Source organism: Anopheles coustani, chromosome 3 (assembly GCF_943734705.1).
Source record: "Anopheles coustani chromosome 3, idAnoCousDA_361_x.2, whole genome shotgun sequence".
NCBI classification, from domain to species: Eukaryota; Metazoa; Arthropoda; class Insecta; order Diptera; family Culicidae; genus Anopheles; species Anopheles coustani.
In genome coordinates, this window is record NC_071288.1 from 82,764,852 (window position 1) to 82,788,710 (window position 23,859).

The window sequence follows — 23,859 nt, forward strand, 5'->3', positions numbered from 1 at the left end:
TGTTGAAATCGTTCACTTGACACTCAGTTCGGTAGGTTGTCCACGGACTTGGCGCGATGGTATCTGCAAGAGGAAACGATGTAAAATTATTTGTTTGATTCGGAAAAACTCCTCGCAAAAGAGGTTTGGTGAATACCGGTACCGTACCTTCTTCTGGCTAGCTTCAGCACCACCGGTCCTTCCTTGACGTTCTTGAACAGTGCGATCGTCTCGCAGTGGCTCATACCCTGCACGGCGACGTCATTGATTGACAGTATTTCATCTCCTACACGAAGGAATGGACAATATTAGTAACAATGCTTTGAATTGAACGAAACGAGTCGTTTAAGGAACCTACCCGCCAATAACGTCCCATCCAGAGCGGCTTGTCCGCTCGGAAAGACCGTCTTCACGTAGATACCCATGTTGCCACGTGGCGAGTCTCGACCACCGACTATGCTGAAACCGAGCGACTTCATGCCGGCTCCCTTGTAGAAGGTGACGGTCAGGTAGGTACACTTGTGTATTCCTGTCCAAAGGAGAAAAACGATTATTAATACTGGAACTCAAACAACAGTCATTTTGATCGCTGGGAAATTTCCGTTTTAAATATTTCGAAAACGGCTGAATATTTTTTCAAAACAAATAATGCTTATCGATTTTTCTGTTAAACCAGTTTCGAGAACCAAATTTGCCTGGCCCGAATGAGTTTTAGTGGTCATTTTTTAACTGCTCTTTTACAAACGGTATGACTTCGTAATTGTTTTTGTCGAATCCCCAAATGGCTACTTTTTAGTGTATTTGTTTTAGTGTATCTGTTAGCGTTTCTGGTTTTTTTTCGATATACCACTTGATTACTTTGTTAGCTTGGCGTTAAGGAAAAAGGGTAATTTTTTATATTTTACAAAGAAAAATATATTAACCCAGTTAATAAGAATGCGTTAGAAAGCAAACATAAAAGTACAGCGAAAATATATTTTCTTATTTTTAGGATAAAAAATGACACCATAAATGGACCTCAAGAAACGAAAGTAACGCCAATTTCCATGACTTCAAGGTCAATTTGTAGCGTCATTTGTAATCGTAAAAACATTAAATAATGTTTTAAAGGTGGATTCATGCATTTTCTTTGCGCTTAATGTACTTCCCTTCTATCGTATTATGTTTTCTGAATTAACATTTTTATGAAAATGTAAAAGTTGAAAAAAATGCGGCCTTTTTTGTTTTGCACTGAGCTAGCGGAATGACGCGGGAAAGGTGCATCACCGAAAATTCCAAAGTAAAGATAACAAGTATTCTTGATAAAAGCCATTTAGAATTCCAAAAATCTTAGAAAATGACGAAGTTATAAAGGCCGTTATAAAGAATTCGGGCAATCAAATTATTCTACCATACTTTATCCACCCGGGGTTGGGAGTTTATCGGTCTTACCCTCGATGTAGGACGATCCTTCCTCGTTGATCAGTATGCGCACGCCCGCCTCGAACTTGGTACCGTCCAGCGAGCAGTCCAACTCGTCCCGCGCACCACTAATGTTGTTCTCCGTCTTCGAGCGTTGCAGTGGATTGCCTTCCAGCGATGGACACTCATCTGACACACCTTCGATCCCGTCACCACCGTCCGACTGGAGCCGTATCCGTTGTACCGATCGGGGGATGTCTTCTTCGCTCTTCAACGCCTTCGCCGCCCGGTACGCCTTCGTTCCGCCGATGGGCACATTCCGCCGGATCGTGTCGGAGATCACCTGCACCATCACGGTGGGAGCTCCGCCATCTCCATGCGTTAGATGGCGTATCGCCTGGTTGATACTACCGTGCGACACCGGCCGATACAGCGAGTACAGTCCCGTCTCGTTCGGATCGATCGCCTTGTCCGCCGATGACGCAATCTCTTCGTCACTATCCTTGATGAGCCGCTTCGAGCCCAAGATCTGCGAGTAGCCGTTCTTTGCCAGTGCCTCTACGCGCTGTTTGCTGATCATCTGCCACTTCTCGTCGTCGCAGATCGTGTTCGAGATCGAGATGCGGTTCGCGTACACCGGCACATAGTCCGACGGGGCGTAGATCGGTGTGAGGGGGAACGGTTTCGCGGGTTGACCGGAGACCGGTACCGGGTTGCCGACTCCGTTGGCCGTTACCGTGGGCTTGCCGGGTGCTGCTCTCGGCGACGACGAGGTTGACGAGGACCCGGACGAGCCGGTCGACGACACGTCGGAAGTGATCGAGATCGCACCGGATCCACCGCCACCACCACCACCGCCGCCACCGGTCGCACCCAGCAGCCCGATCGTCGGCCGGGAGTCGATTTTGATCTTTCGATTGCCGTCAGAGTTGAACGTAGTTAACTCGTCATGTGCGATGACAAGGTCTACGACATTGTTGACAAATGTCGATAGGATACGCTGGACAGTGCTGGGAGACTGCAAGCCACGTAAATGATGCCCGTTTACGTTCACAATCTCGTCGCCGATGCGCAATCGGCCATCCCTGGAAGGCAGAAACCAAACAAAAACAAAAACGACGTCGAGGTGTTAGGAAAATTCAAATGAGTTGTGATGAAATGATAGCGCATGTTGAGTTATTCAATGCGTTTATATCATGTGAATCACGTTTTGTATGCCATTTTCGTGCCGGTTGTCTTTGGGTGAAACCGAGCGATACTCGGAGTGGGGTAATCGTTTGAAATACGTAATGAGATATTTTCCATTCAATTTTAACCCGGAATGATCGCCAATTGGAAGGTGTAAATTACTTCGTAATGTGATTTTTAATTAATCGTTAGTTAACTAATGCAACTTTAACGCAATTCTCATTAAGTATAAGCGCTCAGCTTCGCACAAGTCGAATTATTACAAAAGGTTCAGCCCCGCTGATTGGCTTTGTTTTTTGAAATATTGAACGAAAAATACTTGTAAAGCTGTTAAAGGTAATTTTTTAAATATTTTTGAACATACGGCGAGTTAACTATCTATAACAAGTAAACAATAATATAAATTAAAAATTAGAAAAACGAGAACGGATTCTATCGGTGCGTACTGCTCGGATAAAACAACAAGTATGTAGTGAAGTTTTTGTCTGATGTGCAAACCAATCATTATGTTTTGTTGGTAAACTTATTTTATCCGACACAAATCAACAACTTTAATCTGCTTCGTTTATCTGATATCAATTCGTTTCTGAAGATGTACCAAAATAATATAACCAAACTATTTTTATCTTATATCTGACATTTACAAAAACAGTGTTAATTTCACAAAAAAACATTTCAATCAAAATTCAAATGTTTCAGGTGAAATCGATCCATTTCAGAGGAAAGCAACATTAAATGACTCAAATATGTAAAGTAGTGGACAAGAATTGCTGGATAAAATTGATCCAACCTACAATTATCTCAGAATCCACCCGAAAACTGGTTGATTGTAGTATAAAAAAGTAATTCACATTAAATTTGTTAAGAAATTAAATGAAAAAGATGACAATCAACGACCTTTTAGCAAATCAGTTTGGTCTGCTATATTGCATCATCTTCATTCGATAAAAAGAGCTTTTTCTAGAGCCCGTCCAAACCCGCCTGATTTGCTAGTTTTATCCACTTTTGTGCCTTCGATGTTGCCGGAAGCATGTTTAGAACCAAAACTTACTTGTAAGCAATGCCTTCCGGGTCGATCTCGGTGACCAGATAGCGCGTCTCGCACTCGCCCTCGTCCAGCCCGATGGTTTGCGGCGTCAGCTCGATGCCGATCGTGTCGTCAGCGTGCTGCTTGACCAGCTTGATCTGCCGGAAGCGCCGCCGGATGGTGCCGCAGTCGAAGTTCGCGCCCGATACGACCGACGACGAGGACGAGGACAGCCGCCTCCGGCTGCCGAAAACGTACGACTGATCCTTGGTGCGGATCGCGTCCACGTACGCGTCACCCATGTCGCGTGACCCTTGCCCTTGCGTCGAATGTTGTTGCTGCTGGTGGTGCTGATGCTGATGATGGTGGTTGGAGGAGCTAATGCTACTATTCAGCGATATGTTGCTGCTGTCGTCGATCTTGTCCTCTGCGTGGCGTCCATCGCTATCGTATCCGGACTCGTTGCTGCTCAGGCAGCTGCTAAGCCGCTGGTAGTTCAGCACGAAGCTGTGCTCGGTGTCGGTGAGCGTCTTGATGGAGTTGTTGCGGGACATGACGCCCACTTCACTGCTCGCCGCGATCGACTTGGAGTCACCGGTCCCGGTCAGAAAGCCTTCGCCGTTCTCGCCCGTCGAGATGTTCAGCTGCGAGTCGGTGATGGAGACGCTGTCCAGGTCCGACCGGAGGCTTACGATCGATCCCCGGTTGCCGGTGCGCAGGAGGTTCTCCTTCATGCGGTTGTAGTTGATCACCGAGCCACCGTTCTCTTCTGGCAGAACCGACAGCTTCGAGCGAAGGAACGCGTACGGGAAGTGGTTCTTTTTCGATGTTGATTCTTGCTGCTGCTGCTGATGTTGTTGCTGCTGGCCAACGTTCTGATGGTGGTTGGTTCCAACGCGCGCAATATCGTCACAGCTAGACGACTTATTGTTGTTGGTCGTTGGAGTACTCGCCCCGGACGCGTTTCTATGCTGGTTGGTCTCGTTCAGTCCAGTTAGGTGCAGCTGGGAAGAGCTGTTGCTACCGACCGTTCCCTTCGCGTGCCCATTGGCAAGATTGATGCCGTCGGTTGGGTCGTCGCATTTGACGTATGACGAGCTGTTCAGCTGACTGGTGGAGCTGCTGCGGTACAGTATCTGCTGGTTGTCCATCTTCCCGTGCTCCACCGATGGCGACATTTGCTGGAGCAAATGCTGCTGCTGCTGTTGGTGATGCTGCTGCTGCTGTTGCTGCTGCTGGTGCTGCTGCTGGTGTTGCTGCTGAATGAACTGCTGCTTCTGATAGTGGCTCGATTTGTGATTGAGCATTCCGGTGGAGCCCATTCGGTAGAAGAAATTCCGAAACGTCCCCGACGATCGTTCTGTGTTGAGCTTCACCAGCGGGTCGGCGCCATTGCTAGCATTTGTCGCGCCATTTCCTGCTCGTGTTCCACCACCATCACCGCTGCTACTGTTACTACAATTACTACTGCTTTGGTATGCTTTCTGAAGGGCCGGTTTGATCCGGTTCTTAGCCCCGGCATCGCCCGTCAACGTGTTGATGCACGGCTCGGAGGAGGACGCGATGGACGCCGCGATGATCGATGACGTCGTACCGGTCGACGATGACGTTGGTGGAACGACCGGTGGAGCGACCGTGACCAACGCTATGCTGCCCGGTATGGAGGCTAGCTTGTGGCTAGCGTCGCTACCGCGCCGAAGGAGATCGAACTTTTTGCCCATCTTGCGACCCCATGTGAACACTGCAATGAAAAGATAGGAAAGTTTCGTTCAATAAAAAGTTCATACCTTAAGGAAAATAGCATTTATAGCACTTTTGTAAAAGATTTAGTTTTTTCTCTGTTTTGTTAATCATCATGTTTTTTTTTAATCATTAAACATTACAATGGAAACTAGACTCCTGTGGAAGTTTTTCAGTGAGCTCAATTGGTAGTGTTTTTACTGTATTTTTCTTAAATTTTTTGAATAGTTGGGATTTTATTGAACTTATTTAAATTTTGTTGGCAACGAAACCTTAATATTGAAATTATCATGACATAACGACGCGATCTGGCAGATTTCTCGATGCGATCTATCCAACCTGAATACAAAAATTAGAAAGAAAAAAAATAGTGGAAAGAGATCTTCTCGATGCCTCAAAACGACGCTAGCTATGCGTAAGATTTGGAAAATTGAAAACTGGTTTTAAAGTCAATTGAAAAGTTTAACGAAAGAAAACAAATTAAATGATTCAAGTACATTGAATATGATAAATTTTTTAAATAAACTTGTTAAGAAACACATGCTAAGATGCTGATAGTAAAAAAACCCGAAAAGAAACACTGACTGACTTCACAATAGGGAAATCGCTTCACAATAGAGAATAGATCTAATAATATTCCATTTTTCTTTCTTTATTTAAGATTTACTATTCCTTGATACCTGGTTTGTGTCTAGTTAAAAAGTTATTCAATCAATTTTTGATTGCTAGTTTTTTTTACTATTCAGTGTTTCAAATTGATGGTTCTGAAAATAATTTTCTTGCTAAAAATATCCCACTTGAACACTTCGCAGATGCTCGTAATCGTTGAAACCCGATGAACGGCATATGTTCATCACATGCTAAGCTATGCTTTAAAAATGGTTTGAAAAAATTATTACATCAGTTTTATGTTGCTAGTTTTTTTTTATTATTCAATGTTTTAATTTGAAGCTTCTGAAAATAATTCTTTTGCTATAAAAATTCCACTTTCAACATCCCGCACAAGCACGATATCATCGAAACCCGTGGAACATAATCCCTTTAATCAAGTGTTCGCTTATTCAACTGCATCGTGAATACACATCAATCGTCGCCTCCTGGTTTGCTGGTTTCGAAAGAGGTGTTCTTCTCTTAACAAATTGCACTTCACATTGTTTTCCGCCCGTGCCATTCCCTTAAGCGTTCCATTGCAGAAGCTTCGAAAGCTTCCCTTTGTGTGCCGGCTTTATGTGCATCTTCCGCCGTCGATTTGTCGATTTGTGATTTAAAGTTGCTCTTGCGTTCGCCATTTTTAAAGCATATACGCTCATACGTAGATGCAGAAAGTGCACGAAAGTGCAACCGAACGGCGTCGAGCAAAACCCGCAGTATTCGGATAATGTATTTGTGTGAATTCCGCGCCGAACAAAGGCACCCCTTTCTCGCGGCGCGCCAGGATGTTGCCGCCGGGCGTTCGAGATGGGTTCGGGGTGGGTAGTGCTTTAGTGACTTGCTACCTTTGCACACCCTTCCTCCCATCCTCCAAACCCACTCCGGGGGTGCAATCGATGCATCCACGTTCATTTCCGTGTTATGCCGCGACGAACTCTCCACGGTTCGTCCGCAGTTACTTGGAGAATAGACGCGCTTGCCTTATTCGTAGCATAAGACTTTATTCTTCCTTTTGTCCCCTCTCCTCCCATCTCCCCACCCCATCTCATTTTACTGCAGCACGGGACCTTGAACCAGGAAGAATGATGCATTTAATGATCGGTAAGATTATTGGCACGGATGCAGATCCTGCTTCGCCCTCGGGTTTGGAAGGTGAAACCGTACACTTCGGGGGCGCCATTTGGCAGACTCGAGCCTGGCAGCTCGATATTGGAGAACTCGGGATTCCCCAACTCTCCGGGGCAAAGTAAGCAATGCCGCACACGGGATGCCGCCGTATGCTCAGCGCCGATTGCGATTCTTTTTTGTGGATTTTTTATCCCCGCCAGCAAGAACCGAGCTGGATGGTGGTAGAATGAAATAAAAATAAGCCAACGAGCAGACGGCGCAACGGGCGTAAGGTGTAGGGTTCCTAATGCGCTCAGACATGTGGAAAAATGTTTCATTTTCTTAGTACAACCCCATCGTTTGCGGGGGAGAGCGTTTTTGGGACACGAGGAGGCGGCCGCGTATTGTATTTCGCGATGTACGGCTCGAAGCGGGAAGTAAATTGAGAACTCATGCTGCCAAGAAGTACTATGCACCACTGCAGCATCGCTTGTGAGGCGCACGGAAGAAACGCTGCAGCAAAAGCGATCCCGATGCCGGTGGAGGTCGTCTGTTTGGTTGACTTGCCGCAGAAAGTACTCTGGCATGCAAAGGCGTCCGAAGGGAAGCACCGTTGGATTGAACCATATTGGCGAGTGCAAATTTATAAAAGATGGAACTGAACGACCGGGCACAAATACCAAATGCCAATCGTTGTACATTACTGGACCATAATGGCAATCGGAGGAAGGAACGATGGGGAAGGAAAGGACCGTTCTCTTCAGGTACGTGAAAGAAGGTTGACTGATGTCATTTGGCCTAAACGGGGCAGTGTCCAGTGAAAAAGCACCGTTAGAACGGTTGCAGCCTCCATATACGGAGGTGCATCGGAAGACATCATCCACATTGAGATCGTACAATTGAATTGTAGCTTTTTAGATGGACTAAAATTAAAAAAGTCATAATTATTTTAAAAAAATCTTCTCACTTTTATACTTGAGGTAAATTAAAAAAAAACAATAGTTCACTCCTTACACAATGTTAAATCTTAAATCAAAATACACTATATTTAGGAAACAAGTTCATTTCATCAAATAGATTAGATAAATCAATCAAAAGTATTAAAAATAACAAAAATCGATACGCTGAAGAAAAGAGTTGCAAATAACACATTGAACGGTGTAGTCATAACTTTAAGCTATTATTAGATAACGAGATCAAAGAGATACAACTGAAACCCAAAAAAAATATTGTTATACATTCTTTGTATGGAATTTGACAAAACGAATTGATGTAGGAGAAACAAGAACGTTACAAAATGTAGCTGATTGCAAAATCAGCTCATGAACTCGATTAATGACATTCCACGTAATGTTAATCCAATTTCCTTTGTTTGAAAACTTACAAGAGAGAAAGGCCATCAGGTCAGGTTTTGTGAGCAAAAATAATAATTTCGCAACAAATGCTTATATTAGAAATCAATTTTTGTTTAAAAAATTAACCAAATTAGCAACAAATTAGTTAGTAAACACCAACTAACATATTGAAAGCAATAAATGAACGTCCACCAACTGTAGAATCAAACACTAAAAATAATTCATTCCATTTGAACGATCGAGCAGCCCATTGTGCGACCACGCTTGGAGAGCGCAAAAGTGGTGTCGCGCTGGAGGCTGCGTTCCAATAAATCATTGCCGGTGATATCACCTATTTGAGCTATTACCAGGGCACATTTGGAAAGCATCCAACCGCGGCATCGTGCCCATTAGCGACAAACATCACCGTCGAAAGACCTCGAAAGGCTCGAATGACAAACTCTGGTTCCGTTTCAACAGAGGCTGCTGCTGCTACACGGCCACGCACTTTGTAGGCCTTCCAGCTTGATCGATGGACCAGACCCAGCTTGGGCCTTTGCACACTGTCCAGCGGTTAGGTTAATGATCCTGTCCAAATAGTGTCACGCACGATCGCTGTGGCGTTCCTGGCGTCCGATAAGCTAACACGAAAAGTAAAATCTGTTAACGATCTCATTCCCTGGAGCTGCCCTTGGGCTCCCGGGAGCCAGTCCCGGTCGTCATGTTACCCGCTTACTGCCTACTCCCCCGGTAAACACTCCTACGGCCACCGTTGGACGTGTCCGTGTACCGTGATCGATATCGGGACCGGTTTTCTTGATTACCAAGAATAGAATAATTACTTCTTGGACAACCCGATGCCCGGGTTCAGTGGATGCGCTTGGGCCCGGAATGCTCTCGTCTTCGACAGGGCGTTCGATTTATAGTGCTCAAAACGATCCGTCTCTCTCCCCCTCCCCCTTTACCCTCTCCACCCGAGGCAGAGGATGAACCGTATGGGCTGGACGTGCAATTAGGCGATTGATTTTATTGGCGACGGTGGGTTTAATTATGATTTAGGTCGCCACGGGACGCAATGTGAGCGGACCGGATTTATCACCTGCTCCGCCACGGGAATCCCTGTATGGTTCCCGTTCGTTCCGACGCACGATTTGTTCAAGGAAAAAGGCAACAAGTGACTGAAGCTGCGGACAATCCTCGGTCGGCATCCGACCGGTAAAATCCTTTTCTATCTTTCCCCTGATCGAGTGCCATTGTTGGATAGTTTAATTGTACCCCATTAATTTTCATAGCTGCATCTTACACCGTGTACATTTCTTTCCGTCATATTGTTTTTACAAACGGTAAAGACAGCGGAACCTTTGCTGAGTGATTTGAAACGTTATAAATATTTTACTTTTTACTGAAACAAGCTTCTTTTCGAAGCTCAATCAGGCCAACTTGCAATGGGTAGACTACTTTTCCAGAGCACAAAGGTTTTCGTTTTCTCCAAAATAAGAGGCATTGAGTATACTAAATGAATATCTCAAAATAAGTCTCTATGCCAATTATATAAGTAACTATCAAGTTTCTAGTTCTCTAGAGCAAATGCTTGAAATTTGGACACATAAATGTACATGTGAAAGTTTTTTCATTGTTTTATTTTGCACCAAAACATCGACCACGATGTGCTAGAATGCGCCGAAAGTAATCATAGAGAACTTTTTTGAAAGAAAAACATTAAATTCCACACTGGAAAAACATACAGATATTACACTGAAGAAGAGGATGGATAGGCACAGTAAGTATGGACGTGCGTTGGCTTCAATATAGTGCTTGGACCCTTTTGCATGGTTTAATTGACGTTTTTTGTAGCTCAAAACAATCGATGGTATACTGAACCGAGAAAACACATGAAAAGCTTGCATAATAAAACGAAATAAATTTGAATTGATAATGGAATAGTTCAAATAGTAACTCGTATTTTAAATAAAGGACTCTTCAGCGATTAGATGACAAATGAAACTATTTTCCTCTACCCTTTGGTTAACACTTTTCCACTACTACTAGAATGGAAATGCTTTTTCGCGATCAACATCAAAACCCAGTTGGGTTTCGTTCGAAAGGGTTTCACTCTGAAAAGGCAAATAGAAAAGCCATTCGGTGGTTGGCTCGTGTTTGGTTCTTGGAGTGGTGCCATCTGAATTCGTTTTTTTAATGCTGGTCAATCGTGCGCCCCCTCCTGCTCATCGACTTTGGAACGGCTGGAATGCTATTTCTTCCAAAAGGCTGGAACTAAAAAAACTTAGAAAAAAAGGCCTATGTAATGTTGTGCTGGATTCGATAGGCGAAAAACCCCGCGACATCAACGAAGGCGCCGAGTAGCAAGCGGCAGCGGGAAGTGGATCGTGTTATAATTTGTGCCGCTTTGGTGACCACGTACCAACGTGTTTTATGTTGAAAAGCGAAGCAGATACAGCGAAAAAAAACGGCCACTTCCTAACGCAACCACCAACCCACTGACCAACGCGCAACACGCATCACTGTTCTTCGCGCCAAACGTTGAATCGTTTGAAAAATTGAAATAACATTCGAAACCACCATCCGAATGCGTGGTGCGTGAAGTTGGGCAACTTCACAGACGGAGAGAACAAAAAAACAAAGAAACAAAACAAAACAAGACCGGAAACTGCTGACGACACGACGCACCCAGAAGCTTGCAGTTGGAAAAACGGTTTGTTCGAAGGTACGAAAAATAAGGGAACCGGTTGAAGAACGCAAGCGAGCCCTAAATTCTGCCCGCGACACCGCAATTCGAGCGCAGAACGGCAATAACAGATCCGAATGGATAAATTTGGGCTGGAAAGTCTTTCGTTTGACTGGTCGGCGGAACTACCGAACCGACGGTCATTTTTACGCAGCGTCCCCCGCTTTGACACCCCCACCGCAAAAGGTTCGCTCTTCAGGGGCAGGTGCGCCTTTGAACTAGCAAAAACTTAATGCCTCGTATGCCCATCCAACAAAATCCACATTTGGGACAGACACACACACACTACAAACGCGCTGCGTCGTTTGAATTAGCAATGTTGTTACACCGGGAGGTCCAGCGACCTCCCAGCGCGCGCCTGGGTGGAAAATTTGGCCTCGGTTCATTAATTTTCACCGGAACTCTCGGGAGCCGCGTTGGTTTTCCACTGCGAGGGCCTCAACGATCAGTGGTTGGTAAACTGTGATCGGCTGTCCTGTTTGTTGCATACCAACTATAAATTTTTATTTTCATACAAAAATTAATATTAAAATCATCATTTTCATTTTCTCATTTTATAAAGTAGATTTGAAGTGAAATAGATTTGAGAAAAATATAATCACTTCCGGAATAAGGAATATCTTGTTTACACGCCAACAAACATTGTTCTTCTACGATGTAATGCTTTTGTATTATACAAAAGTCTTCCGTTGGATTATAAACGTTGTACACTTGACCTGAGATAACAAACACGCAATTTCGACGAAATTACATTGTCTTTTATCCAAAAATGACAACATGCGATTCAAATGTATCTTCTTAGTACACTGAACTCTCTTAAACAAATTCAAAATATGTTTTATACTATTAGCTTTCGCGCTAGGTACGGAAATTTGATTGATTTGTTCTTCGTTTTAATTTTTCGTTAGGATTTCGTTTGATGCCTTTTCAAATTCCCTGTTTATTGAAAATTAACTGAAAGTGTTTTATTGTACGCAGATACATTTAAGATCAGATTTTCGTCGGTCAAATCAAAGCCTCTTTGAAGCTTCCACAATGAGTTCGATGTTAATGAAAATTTACACAGTCAATTTGAGACCTATTCTGGATACAAAAAGATATCAAGAAAATTATTTGAATTAAAACAAAATTACAAAACCTTTTTTTGAAAATGTTCATAAAGTCCAGTTGTTAATACAAAGCCGATTGTTAGAGGAGCTAGCCAATTTCGATTCTTCTCTACAAAAATAAATTTAAAAAACTATTTATTAACTTTTCACTTTCTCTTGTTGATGACAGTCCCAGCCGGCAGTGTGGAATAAGTTTGGCGACCCCTGCTGTAGCGTTTGATGCTGTGGTTGGTTTCTTTTTTTTCCAATGAGTGTTATTACATACAGGCAACCCATGGTCAAATAACCTTCCGTTCTTCACCGTCGTGTAAAAAACCTGCTAGCATCGTTCCATGGGTGTTGTTCGGTGAGCAACCATCCACATTCCGAGACCGACCAGCTCTCGACCAACAATGGCTACAGGAACGGTTCACGAGTTTATTAGGCAGCGCGGCTGATCCCGGAGTCCCGGCGGATGGCAGACGTCAGGTCTCTTTTTGTTTTTTTGCTTGCAACTAAACACGGGACGTGGCGCTTAGCACATGTTTCCACTCACACACACGCACACACATCGGTGGAACAAATGGTCTGGAACCGATGCGATTGGCCGCGGTCAGCAGCGACGTGTGTGCGCGGGGATGACTTCTGGCTGACCCGGTTTTTGCATGCTGTTCCGGGAATGTTTTGAAATGCACAAGTCGAACTGTCACAGTGGCAACAGTGGACGAGCCACGTTGGGCCCCTTTTTCGACGGATGCAGCCACATAACACACACACACACACCCGTTAGCAGCTGGTCAGGGGCCATGGGAGGATGTGCTCGTTCGGTTGTACAGCTTCCGAGACCATCGCAAATCGGGCTGCGCTTAGCCCGTCACATCATAAACACTCACCTCGGGCCTGCCCGGTCCGACGACCACCGAAAACATTATCCCCCGTCCCGCGATTCCCCGGCGCCCACCGGCTGATCCGCGGGTTAGTGTAATGGGCCGAGGCCGGGCTCTGCCTCCGTAGTGGTTTAATTGATAATTAGGAAGCGAATTGTTTGCCACGTACAAATGGCCGTCATTACGATGATATGGCCGCTCTGGTGCCGTCCGCCCATGTCGACCGAAGTATAGGCAGCAATTAGCCGAGGCACCACTACGTGTGTCTGTATGAGTGCATGAGTCCCGTCCCGTTCGTCCCGGGTGGTGCGAATGTTTTCGGGAAAACTGGCGCCCAGAAGGCCAAAGCTCTCCGCTCGCCGCTCCTAGGACTCCACCACGCCCTGGATGGTTTCTTTTGATGCGGCTAATTGATGAGTTTTCCGGAATGTTGGACGCTCGCGGAACCGTCGGTCGGTGTTACGCACATCGTGGCCACTTCCGACGCGGTTCAAAACGGGAGCCCTCCCCCGACAGCCACGGCCAGCTTTGAATGGGGGAACAACGTCGTGCTGATGCGAAATAATTTTACACGGCACCGCCATTGAAGCACCGACGTCTCGGTGCGCTCTAGTTCGTAAATTAAAAGGCACTGAAAGCTGCAATTAATTGTGCAGCGGTGCAACCGTCGACTGCTGGCTGCGTCTTGCGTGGGGTCAAAGGGTGGCTGGCTCGTTCTTTGTTTGCACGCCAGGTGGACTACGAATTGTGTTTACCTTCGCGGGTTGCAGTGCCTGCGTTTTTCCAAATGGTTTGAAATATTAAGAGTCTGCTTTTACATTCCACTTTGATTGTCGTTGACTCGTTAGTACAACATTCGTCTGGCGGTGGTGTGCAAGGGCCGTTAATGAAAGCTTTAAACTCGGTCCGTTTAACAAAAAAGCATGCTTTACCTTATCACGGAGTAAATGCTTTAGAACCACGGGAATGTGTCGCTTGTTTGCTGGAACTGGAAACTCGGCATCTGTGAGTCTTGGGTTATTATATTTTTTCATAATCTTGTTCTTTTCTACGAACAAGTTATTACTAATCAGTTCGAATCAAAATAAAGGGGGTAAAACGATTGGCTTAGTATATCAAAAATAAAAACAAACAAATAGACATAACCTAAACCTGCTTCATCTCCAACTACATGCCAATATAAGACTTGTTTCTTTGCGACTACCTACCAGGACAAATTTATTTTAAAGGATTTAAAACAACAAAGCACACCGCCTTTCCTGCTCTCCCAAAGAATTGGGTATATGCCTGTTGGGTTTTCGAATGGGATGGTATTGGAAACATCTCACCACTTGCTTTTCCTGTGGTGATTTCCACGTGCAACCGATCGAATTGTTGACAATGATAAGCCTAGTTACATTCGTTGACATCCGGATTGCGTCAAACGATGCAATGGAATTATCTTGTACCGTCACTTTCAACAATGCTACGGGAATAAGCGTGAGGTTAAGCTCTTGTTAAGCGTGAGGTTAAGCGCTCTCTGCTTGATTGTTTCGGTCAATCTTCAGAAGTATTAGATGCGGCGGGAATTGAGTGGTGTTAGGACTATCGTGATCATGTTGTTATCATGAAGTAAATATGTTTGTCAAACACAACATTGGTGTTTCCAAACTCTTGGGCACGTTGGTTGGCAAAATGTTTTCCTTTACCAAACTAAGTATCCAAGAGAAATTCCACTTGCAACCGTCAATCCCCGGGAAATTATTGATAGGAGAATATTTCCTGTTTACTTCTTCGATCCGTTATGATTCAAGTCACACAATCACGATCTGGATATTGAAAGCGTAGTTAATTTAAATCGTAATCAAATACCACTTCATACTATAACAAATAACGAAGCGAATCTAAAAATATTACAACAAATGACACCTGCTTTACTGATTTTAGCTAACAGTTTTATCTAAAATTCCGAGTTGAACATTTTTTTTTTAAATTCACAACAAGACCATGGACGCATAGCTTGGTTTGAAAAACTACTAAGTCAATAAAATTCGCAAACATTTACATTTTTCGGAAGCAGCAACAATTTTAAATTCGTTGCTACAATGCGTCACACATATTTGAGAGTTAACGCGACATTGAGCTGTCATTAAGGGAAAAACCAGAAAACTGAACTAATTTTAGAGTCGGAGATGGCGTCGTAATTAACTGCCAATGTAAAATGGCCGTTTTATTGAAATTATATTCGATTGTTAGTTGTGTTCATACATTTATATTAAAGATGTTGACTAGAATGTCCAGCTATTTAGCATTTAGTATGTTCTTTGAATCAGAATAAACATACACATTAAGGATTTTAGCGAAAATGTTCATGTAATGTCCGATTTCACACACGCTTATTGTTCTTTCCTCAGGTGAATTCCACGAATAATCGATTGAAATATTTTCCATGACCATGAGGTGATATTCGGGGAGGTCTCATTTGCATTAATGTTTGTGATCGAATTACATACGATTTGCACGAGTAGCAATGGTACGGGAATGCACGAAAGATAAATACTTCGAAGCTGGTTTGGACTAAGTGCTACATTGATAAGGTTTGGCAGGAACCGAAAACAACTGATCGCAAAATCTGTCGCAATGCTACTTGAAAGATAGATTGATTTCAAGTTCACGAGGTGTGCATCTCGAGTGCAAACCTCATGGAGCATGTTATTTGTCAGCTGAAGACATTGTATGTTGGAAACTGCTCCAACGTTGTGCAAAGCAAAGAAAGAAACAAGAAATTTCTTAGGTACCGCTGTGGTGCGGAACCAAAACATTAGTCTTTTATTAAACGCTTATGTTTGCACACTGGCTCATCGCGCCCAAACGTGCCTTATTTAAAGCCTTCCACCGGCAAAGCCGACGCCAAGGGTCATCGCTCCTCTCGATCAGCCGATCCGTCAGTTGATCGATGAAGTTCCCTTTTGGCTTATCAATATCATTAGGCTGTCTGTTTTTAGCCGAATTGACAGCTGGCGTTAGAAGCAAAAGTGTTTCTAACATTGTAGATGGTCCAACTTCTCTACGCGCCCCAGACCACCGGTAAATTAGTTCCGGATTAAAACAAGCTCATTTAGATTCGGTGTTTTCCATTGCATAAAGTCTACCGAGTTCAAATTATTTTTAATTAGATGCATAAATCTGAGCGTATTGGAAGTCAAGAGCCCGGAAAAACTGTCTATATTGTTTGCATTCTGGTTAATGCCTTTAAATTTTCGATTCTAGATGGTACAAACGTGACGCTGTTAAAGATGACGTTAAGGGTTTTCAATTTGTCATTTTCTGCAAAATTTCGTCGCTTACTTTGCCCTATTCTGCTCGTGCCGGAAATTATGCGCGTTTGTTGCGTTGTGCATGAACATCATTTCATAATTTGTAGGTTAAAACGTGCCACCGACAATGCGAAGTGTCGATTCAGGAAAGTGACGATAACAGAATGGCTCTGCTTGGATCGAAGATCATCGATCGTACATTTTACATTGCTACACTGGAGTTTGAAGTCGTTCAGAAGTTCTACAATCGCAAAGCGCAACTGCATACTGTAATTGGTAAGAGAATTGGTGAAATGCTGTGGTAAAATGGTGAACAAACTATGCTTCTTTGATTGTGTCATCGTGAGAACGGTTTTACTTAAACGTATAACTAACTCTGCACTAAGCAACAAAATAATGTCTTGGGTTTTTAAAGCTTCAATTATAAATCACTACCATACGTAAAAAAACAAAATCTTCTTCGTTTGATCGAATTCTAAATTATGCAATGCAGTTGACTCGGCACGTTAAAATATTTAAATTTGCATTTCTTTATGAAATGCACGTTAGTTATTTCAGTAGAGTCGTTATTTTATTGCTTGGTGGTTTTTGTTATTGTGATAAAAAGTTGCCTTGAAGTAAAAGAGCTCCTGGTCCTATCTTTTTTTAAAGCGGTAAAATGCCTTTTTTCCGACGCATAATACTCTCCTTCAATAGCATTGCACATTTAACTTGTTTTATCTTGCTTTCTAACACATTCTACCGTTTCCCTTTCCTGCGGAGCTGTCCACGTACAATCGATTGGGTTGTTTTCCATTAGAAGAGCGATAACAGCAGGCGAAGTGGCATTAACATCGAAGCACGTGATTGAATTATTTCGCGCATCAACCTCCAACGATTGCACGGGAATATACGCTAGATTCAACTGCGTTATACGATTGTGGTGGATTTTCAAATATTTCAGTTGTGGCGGAAAACGTGTGGTGGTGACAAGAATGTCTGTCATATTATTTCCTCCAAGATCTATCGAACGCAACATCGACAGTGGTGCGAAATTACCGATGGATACGTATGGTATGCGGTTGTATTGCAATTCCACTACGGTCAAGTTCGTTAGAATTTGCAAACACTGCGGCAAGGTACGTAGATACAGCCGCTACCGGCCAGCTCTGTCGTACGCTCCTCGAACCTTGTCTTGTAAGCCCGATCGTTGGCTTCTGTGCCAATACGTTCAGCTTTCGCTCCGATTCGCTCGTCTTGTTCGTTGCTGAACAAGGTGACTAAACCAAGCTAAACAACTCGCGAAGGCTTATAGAGCATCACAGTCAAGGTGTATAGTTTTGGTATCAAACAAATAAAAAATCAAAGACCGTCGTAATGGCAGTAGAATTGACCAAATTGTGTATTTGTTAAAGATTTTTTCAAGTGATTAATGATGCGTATGAAAATTATTACTTCGATCAATTCTACTGCCATTACGACGGCCATTATTTTTTTATTTTTTTGACACCAAAACTATACACCTTGACTTTGATGCTCTATAAACCTTCGCGAGTTGTTTAGCTTGGTTTAGTCACCTTGTTCAGCAACGAACAAGACGAGCGAATCGGAGCGAAAGCTGAACGTATTGGCACAGAAGCCAACGATCGGGCTTACAAGACAAAGTTCGAGGAGCGTACGACAGAGCTGGCCGGTAGCGGCTGTAATTGTATCCTACTATCAGAGACGCCAGGTTCGGAACACGCCAATCGCAGAAGTCTAAAGAGGTCAGCCTGTTGCCGTTTAGATTAAGATATTCTAGTGTAGGTGAAACCATATTTCCAATGAGGTACTGTATTTTGTTTGATGAGAGATTTATGTCGTGTATTTGTGGAAAGATGTTGAAATACGCCAAATCAATCGCAGGGTAAAGATTGTGCGAAATATCTAAGCTAATCATGTTGATAAAGCAATCCGTGAGTTTTTTGTCAGTGTACATGAATTGAAGCTTGCTATGTTTAATGCTTAGTTTGTGCAGTTCCTTCGAGTGGCAGAAAGTAGCCAAATCTAAGTGTAGGATTTCTGATTGCGCAATATCCAGCGAGAATAGTTTTGTTAGTCGACCGACCGTTTCGGGTACGCTCATAAGGTTGCTGTATTGAATGTTCAAATGAATCAATTCATCATTTTCCTCGAAACGAATTTCTCTCAGTCCAGTGCGCGATATCTGAAGAGTGGCGATACTGCATGCTCGCGTAAGCGTGATTTTCTGCAAGTATTTCGATTGTTGTACGTAAACCCATTGTAAACGATGTTTTCTTAACCCATCCAGTATTGAACCGCCGACGTGCGGCACCTTTAGGTTTTTGAAGACCACGGTTTGGGTGTCGTCTGGTAGGTACTGGTACAGGAAGGTCTCAGACGCGGACTGTAGATCACTTATCGTGCAGGCGGATAGTTCACACTTGAGTCCGAAAGCGTTGAGTGGTTCGGCATTGATCAAGAGGAGCATCAGGCTGTAATCGTCGGACAAGATGTACATTGGCGTGCACATAACAATTTCACTCTTATATTTATTACCCGAAACGAACCATTTTAAAGAAACGTTCAGACACTTCATTGTTGAAACAAGTAGAAACAGATATTTCACGAAGCACGGTTAAGGACATACGATTGGATGCCAAATAAACGTCCTATATATAAGCTGTGACTGTTCACTAAAAAAGAAGGATTTTGTGTGATTAAAAAACAATTTGCGGCTGATACATATAATCCCAATTAGAAAGATATGATGAGCTATAGGGAAACTAGTATAAGCGAAATTTAATTTAGAAAATGAATATCATTTCCTCAATATGAGAATTTAATTTTAATGAGATTGAAGTTGTGGGAATTTCTAGTTAATTTATCAGACGTTCCATCTTTTCTCAGAGCTTTGCAGAGTATGTCAGAAGAGTAATCTAACGCTTGGGTGATTGCCATCTATGTTGTTCGACATTAAGTTATTTTGGTAGGTTTGAGGAGAAACGTTCTGTTAGCAGAGGCGGATCATAGAGTAAGCAAACTAAGCAGCAGCTTGGGGCTCTGAATTTTCGAGTGCCTTGTACTTTTTACTCGCATATTTTCAAATATTTAATGTTTGAATAGTTTAGAGATCAAATGCGTGATGAGTAAGTGAATTTACTTTCAAATGAAAGCAAATGAAGAACATGAAAATGTGAAAATTATGCAATTGAACTATCTTAATTAAGTTTTGATTAAGAAAAGGACATCAAACGTCACATTTTTTTTTGTATTAAAATATAAAAAATTGCTGTATTAACATGTAGAACAGAGATCAGTGTAAAGATTGAATCAAATGAGAGGAAAATTCTCAGAAGCGTTTGATGATACTGGCCATGGATTAGCAAAAGTAATGCTCTACACATTTCTAAATATATTTGTAACGTTTGCGTTAAAGAAAATAAAAAAAATTCATCGGTAATAAGACAAAAGTAAGCCAAGCTCATTGAATGAAATAAATGTTATTGTAAAATTACATCTTTAAAGTACCTCCAAAAAATATTCCGACGGCCATTAAGCCGACCTTACGGTCCTTGGCCAAAACTTTAGCCATAGCCGACAAAAACAATCATGTAAGGATGTTTTTCAGTTTTTGTGAGGCATTCATGACCAAATATTACTCCGTTTGGACTTTAAAATATTTGGATAGGTCCTACCTTTAAGTGTTGTCAATGTTTTTTTGATTGGTTGTAGTTGAGAGGCATAAGGAGGGTTAGCAGTGTGGGGTATATCAATTATATTTGACCCGTTCAACTTCTCCGATGCTCTTTGACCATGATTTACCGTGGCCAGGTATGTCCAAACCACTGAATCGTACTCTTTAAGATGTTTTCTCATAAAACATCTCGTTTCTTAATTCCGGAAGGCACTGAACACTATAAATTCTCCATACGCCCGAAGTCTTGACAGTAAGAACAGTGACTTTGTGAAAATCCTTCTCGCTGGTTTTCAGCCACGATATGGCGTTGTGTGGAAGTTTAGGGACCCCAAAACATTTTAAATATATTGTAACAAGCTTCAAGAGCAACATAAAGTACCAGGGTTTTTTACTACTTGTCGCCGTCTGGCTTTAACTAATCTTTGGTCACGGGGTCCACGTTAAAGCTGGATGTTTGAACATATAATCAAACGTAGTTGGTTTTATGTTTTAACTACGGCAAATTCAATTTAAATGATCCAGTTGTCACTTGTTCTAAATTTAAAAGAAATGCTACTTTTTATGTAGCTTTCAACAGAAAGTTGCTTGTGTTTTACATTTTTGCATGATAAGTCGTTAAAATTTGTCTATTTTTTAAAGCAAACTTTAAGTGCTTCATTGATAAGGTTTGGTGGGAACCGAAAACAACTTATCGCAAAATCTGTCATAGCTAATTGAAAGATAGATTGATTTCAAGTTCACGAGGTGTGCATCTCGAGGGCAAACCTCATGGAGCATATTATTTGTCAGCTGAAGACATTGTAGATGGTCCAACTTCTCTAGGTCTAAGTTGAAGCTCACGATTTTAATTAATTTATCAAACATACTCCCGTTCACCAATTTTACCAGATTGTTTGACACGTCTAACAGAGCTATTTTTATATCGCGAAATGCGGTATTCAAAATGTCCATTAAACGAATTTTATTGTATTTTATTATTGCAGTGTCATCGTGAATTCGTGAAAAATGGGTTGTTTATATGTGATTGAACGATATTCATTCTGGTTCTTTTTCTTCTTCTTCTTGGCGTAACGACCTCTTGGTCATGCCTACCCGTTAAGGGCTTACGAGACTTGTTTCCCTGTTGTAGTACGTGGATAGTCAGTCCTCTCGTACAGGGGAGGGTCCGGTCTCGGTTGGGATTCGAACCCACGCCGTCGAGGTGGTGAGCCCCGACGCTTATGGGCCGATATTCTAACCGGCGCTACCGCTCGGCTGTCGCGGACCCCCTTCTGGTTAATGCCTTCAAATTGTTCAACTCCAGGATGTACGAACGTTCGGAAATTGTAATGCTTAGCACAGTTTTAGCGTTGTGCATGACATTATTTCATAATTTGCAGGTTAAAACGTGCCATCGACAATGCGGAGTGTCGATTCAGGAAAGTAACGATAACAGAATGGCTCTACCTTGGATCGAAGATCAACGATCCTACATTTTACATTGCTACACTGGAGTTTGAAGTCGTTCAGAAGTTCTACAATCGCAAAGAGCAACTGCATGCTGTAATTGGTAAGAGAATTGGTGAAATGTTGTGGTCAAATGGTGAACAAACTATAAAAAAAAAACAAAGTACAATTATAAATTAATTTGATGTGCTCAACATTGTTAACGAAACAGCAAAAACTGCACATTTAAACGATGGCTAATCATTTGATCAATTTTAAAATTTTGCAATGCAGTTGACCCAGCTATTTATTTCATTAGAGTCGTTCGTTTATTGCTTGATGGTTTTTGTTATTGTGATAAAAAGTTGCCTTAACGTAGAAGAGCTCATGGTTCTATCTTTTTGTAAAGAGATAACGTTTTTCCGGCCAATTATACTCTCCTTGAATAGCATTGTACATTTAACATATTTCATTTAGCTTTCTAACACATTCTACCGTTTCCCTACTCAGCGGGACTTACCACGTACATTCGATTGAATTTTTTTACATTAGAAGGGCCAAACCAGCAGGCGAAGTGGCATTAACATCAAAGCACTCCAACGATTACACGGGAATAAACGTTAGGTTCAACTGCGTCATGTGATTGTGGTGGATATTCAAATATTTCAGTTGGGGTGGAAAACGTGTGGTGGTGACAAGAATGTCTGTCATATTATTTCCTCCCAGATCGAACAATATCGACACTGATCCGAAATTACCGATGGTCACGTAGGGTATGCGATTGTATTGCAATTACACTACGGTTAAGTTCGTTAGAATTTTCAAACACTGCGGCAAGGAACGTAGATAATTGTTTCCTACCAAGAGCATTGCTAGGTTCGGAACATGCCACTCGCAGAAGTCTAAAGAGGTCAGCCTGTTGCGGGCCAGATTCAGATATTCTAGCGTTGGCGAAACCATGATTCCAATGAGGTACTGTATTTTGTTTGATGAGAGATTTATGTCGTGTATTTGTGGAAATATGTTGAAATTCACCAAATCAATCGCAGGGCAAAGATTGTGCGAAAAATCTAAGCTAATCACGTTGATAAGGCAATCCGTGAGTTTTTTGTCAGTGTATAGGAATTGAAGCTTACTATATCTAATGCTTAGTTTGTGCAGTTCCTTCGAGTGGCAGAAAGTAGTCAAATTTAAGTGTTGGATCGCCGATTGCGCAATATCCAGCGAGAATAGTTTTGTTAGTCGACCGACCGTTTCGGGTACGCTCATAAGGTTGCTGTATTGAATACTCAAATTGATCAATTCATCATTTTCCTCGAATCGAATTTCTCTCAGTCCAGTGCGCGATATCTGAAGAGTGGCGATACTGCATGCTCGCGTAAGCGTGATTTTCTGCAAGTATTTCGATTGTTGTACGTAAACCCTTTGTAAACGATGTTTTCTTAACCCATCCAGTATTGAACCGCCGACGTGCGGCACCTTTAGGTTTTTGAAGACCACGGTTTGGGTGTCGTCTGGTAGGTACTGGTACAGGAAGGTCTCAGACGTGGACTGTAGATCACTTATCATGCAGGTGGTTAGTTTACACTTGAGTCCGAATGCGTTGAGTGGTTCGGCATTGATCAAGAGGAGCATCAGGCTGTAATCGTCGGACAAAATGTACATTGGCGTGCACATAACAATTTCACTCTTATATTTATTAACTGAAACGAACCATTTTAAAGAAACGTTGAGACACTTCATTGTTGAAACAAGTGGAAACAGCTATTATACGAAGCACGGTTGAGGACATACGATTGGATGCCAAATAAACGTCCTATATATAAGCTGTGACTGTTCACCGAAAAAAGAAGGATTTTGTGTGATTAAAAAACAATTTGCGGCTGGTACATATAATCTCAACTAGCGAGACATGTTACGCTGTAGGGAAACTAGTATAAGCGAAATTTAATTGAGAAAGTTGACATCGTTTCCACAATGTGAGAATTTAGTTTTAATGTGTTTGAAGTTATGGGAGTTTCTAGATAATTTATCAGACGTTCCTTTCTTTTCTCAGAGCTTTGCGGAGTATGTCAGAAGAAGAGAGCTACTACAGGGGTATTACGGTTCTGAATACCGCGTACAAAATATTCTATACGCTGACGAGACCTATACGCTGACGAGATAGTAGGAAACTATCACAGAGGATTTCGCAGAGGGATCAACTACAGATCAGATCTTCACAATACGACAAGTCCTGGAGAAGATGGCAGAAGATCAACAAAATATTTAAAAACTCTTTATTAACTATTCCGGCTAAATTAATCAGACT

At 42.5% G+C, this 23,859-nt stretch overlaps 1 protein-coding gene across 1 annotated transcript in view; it reads right to left on the reverse strand.

Annotated features, from left to right (window-relative positions):
- Position 1: 1 nt before the first annotated feature.
- The window catches only part of LOC131267732 (uncharacterized), a 44,014-nt gene continuing 20,156 nt past the window's right edge, over positions 2–23,859 (reverse strand). The window contains exons 3-8 of the mRNA XM_058270680.1: positions 5,064–5,336; positions 3,620–5,012; positions 1,411–2,465; positions 338–508; positions 148–265; positions 2–63 (exon numbers count right to left, since the gene is read on the reverse strand). Of these exons, the coding sequence (XP_058126663.1) occupies positions 24–63; positions 148–265; positions 338–508; positions 1,411–2,465; positions 3,620–5,012; positions 5,064–5,336 (3,050 nt within the window). The 3' untranslated portion in view covers positions 2–23. The remainder of the gene's footprint in view (positions 64–147; positions 266–337; positions 509–1,410; positions 2,466–3,619; positions 5,013–5,063; positions 5,337–23,859) is intronic.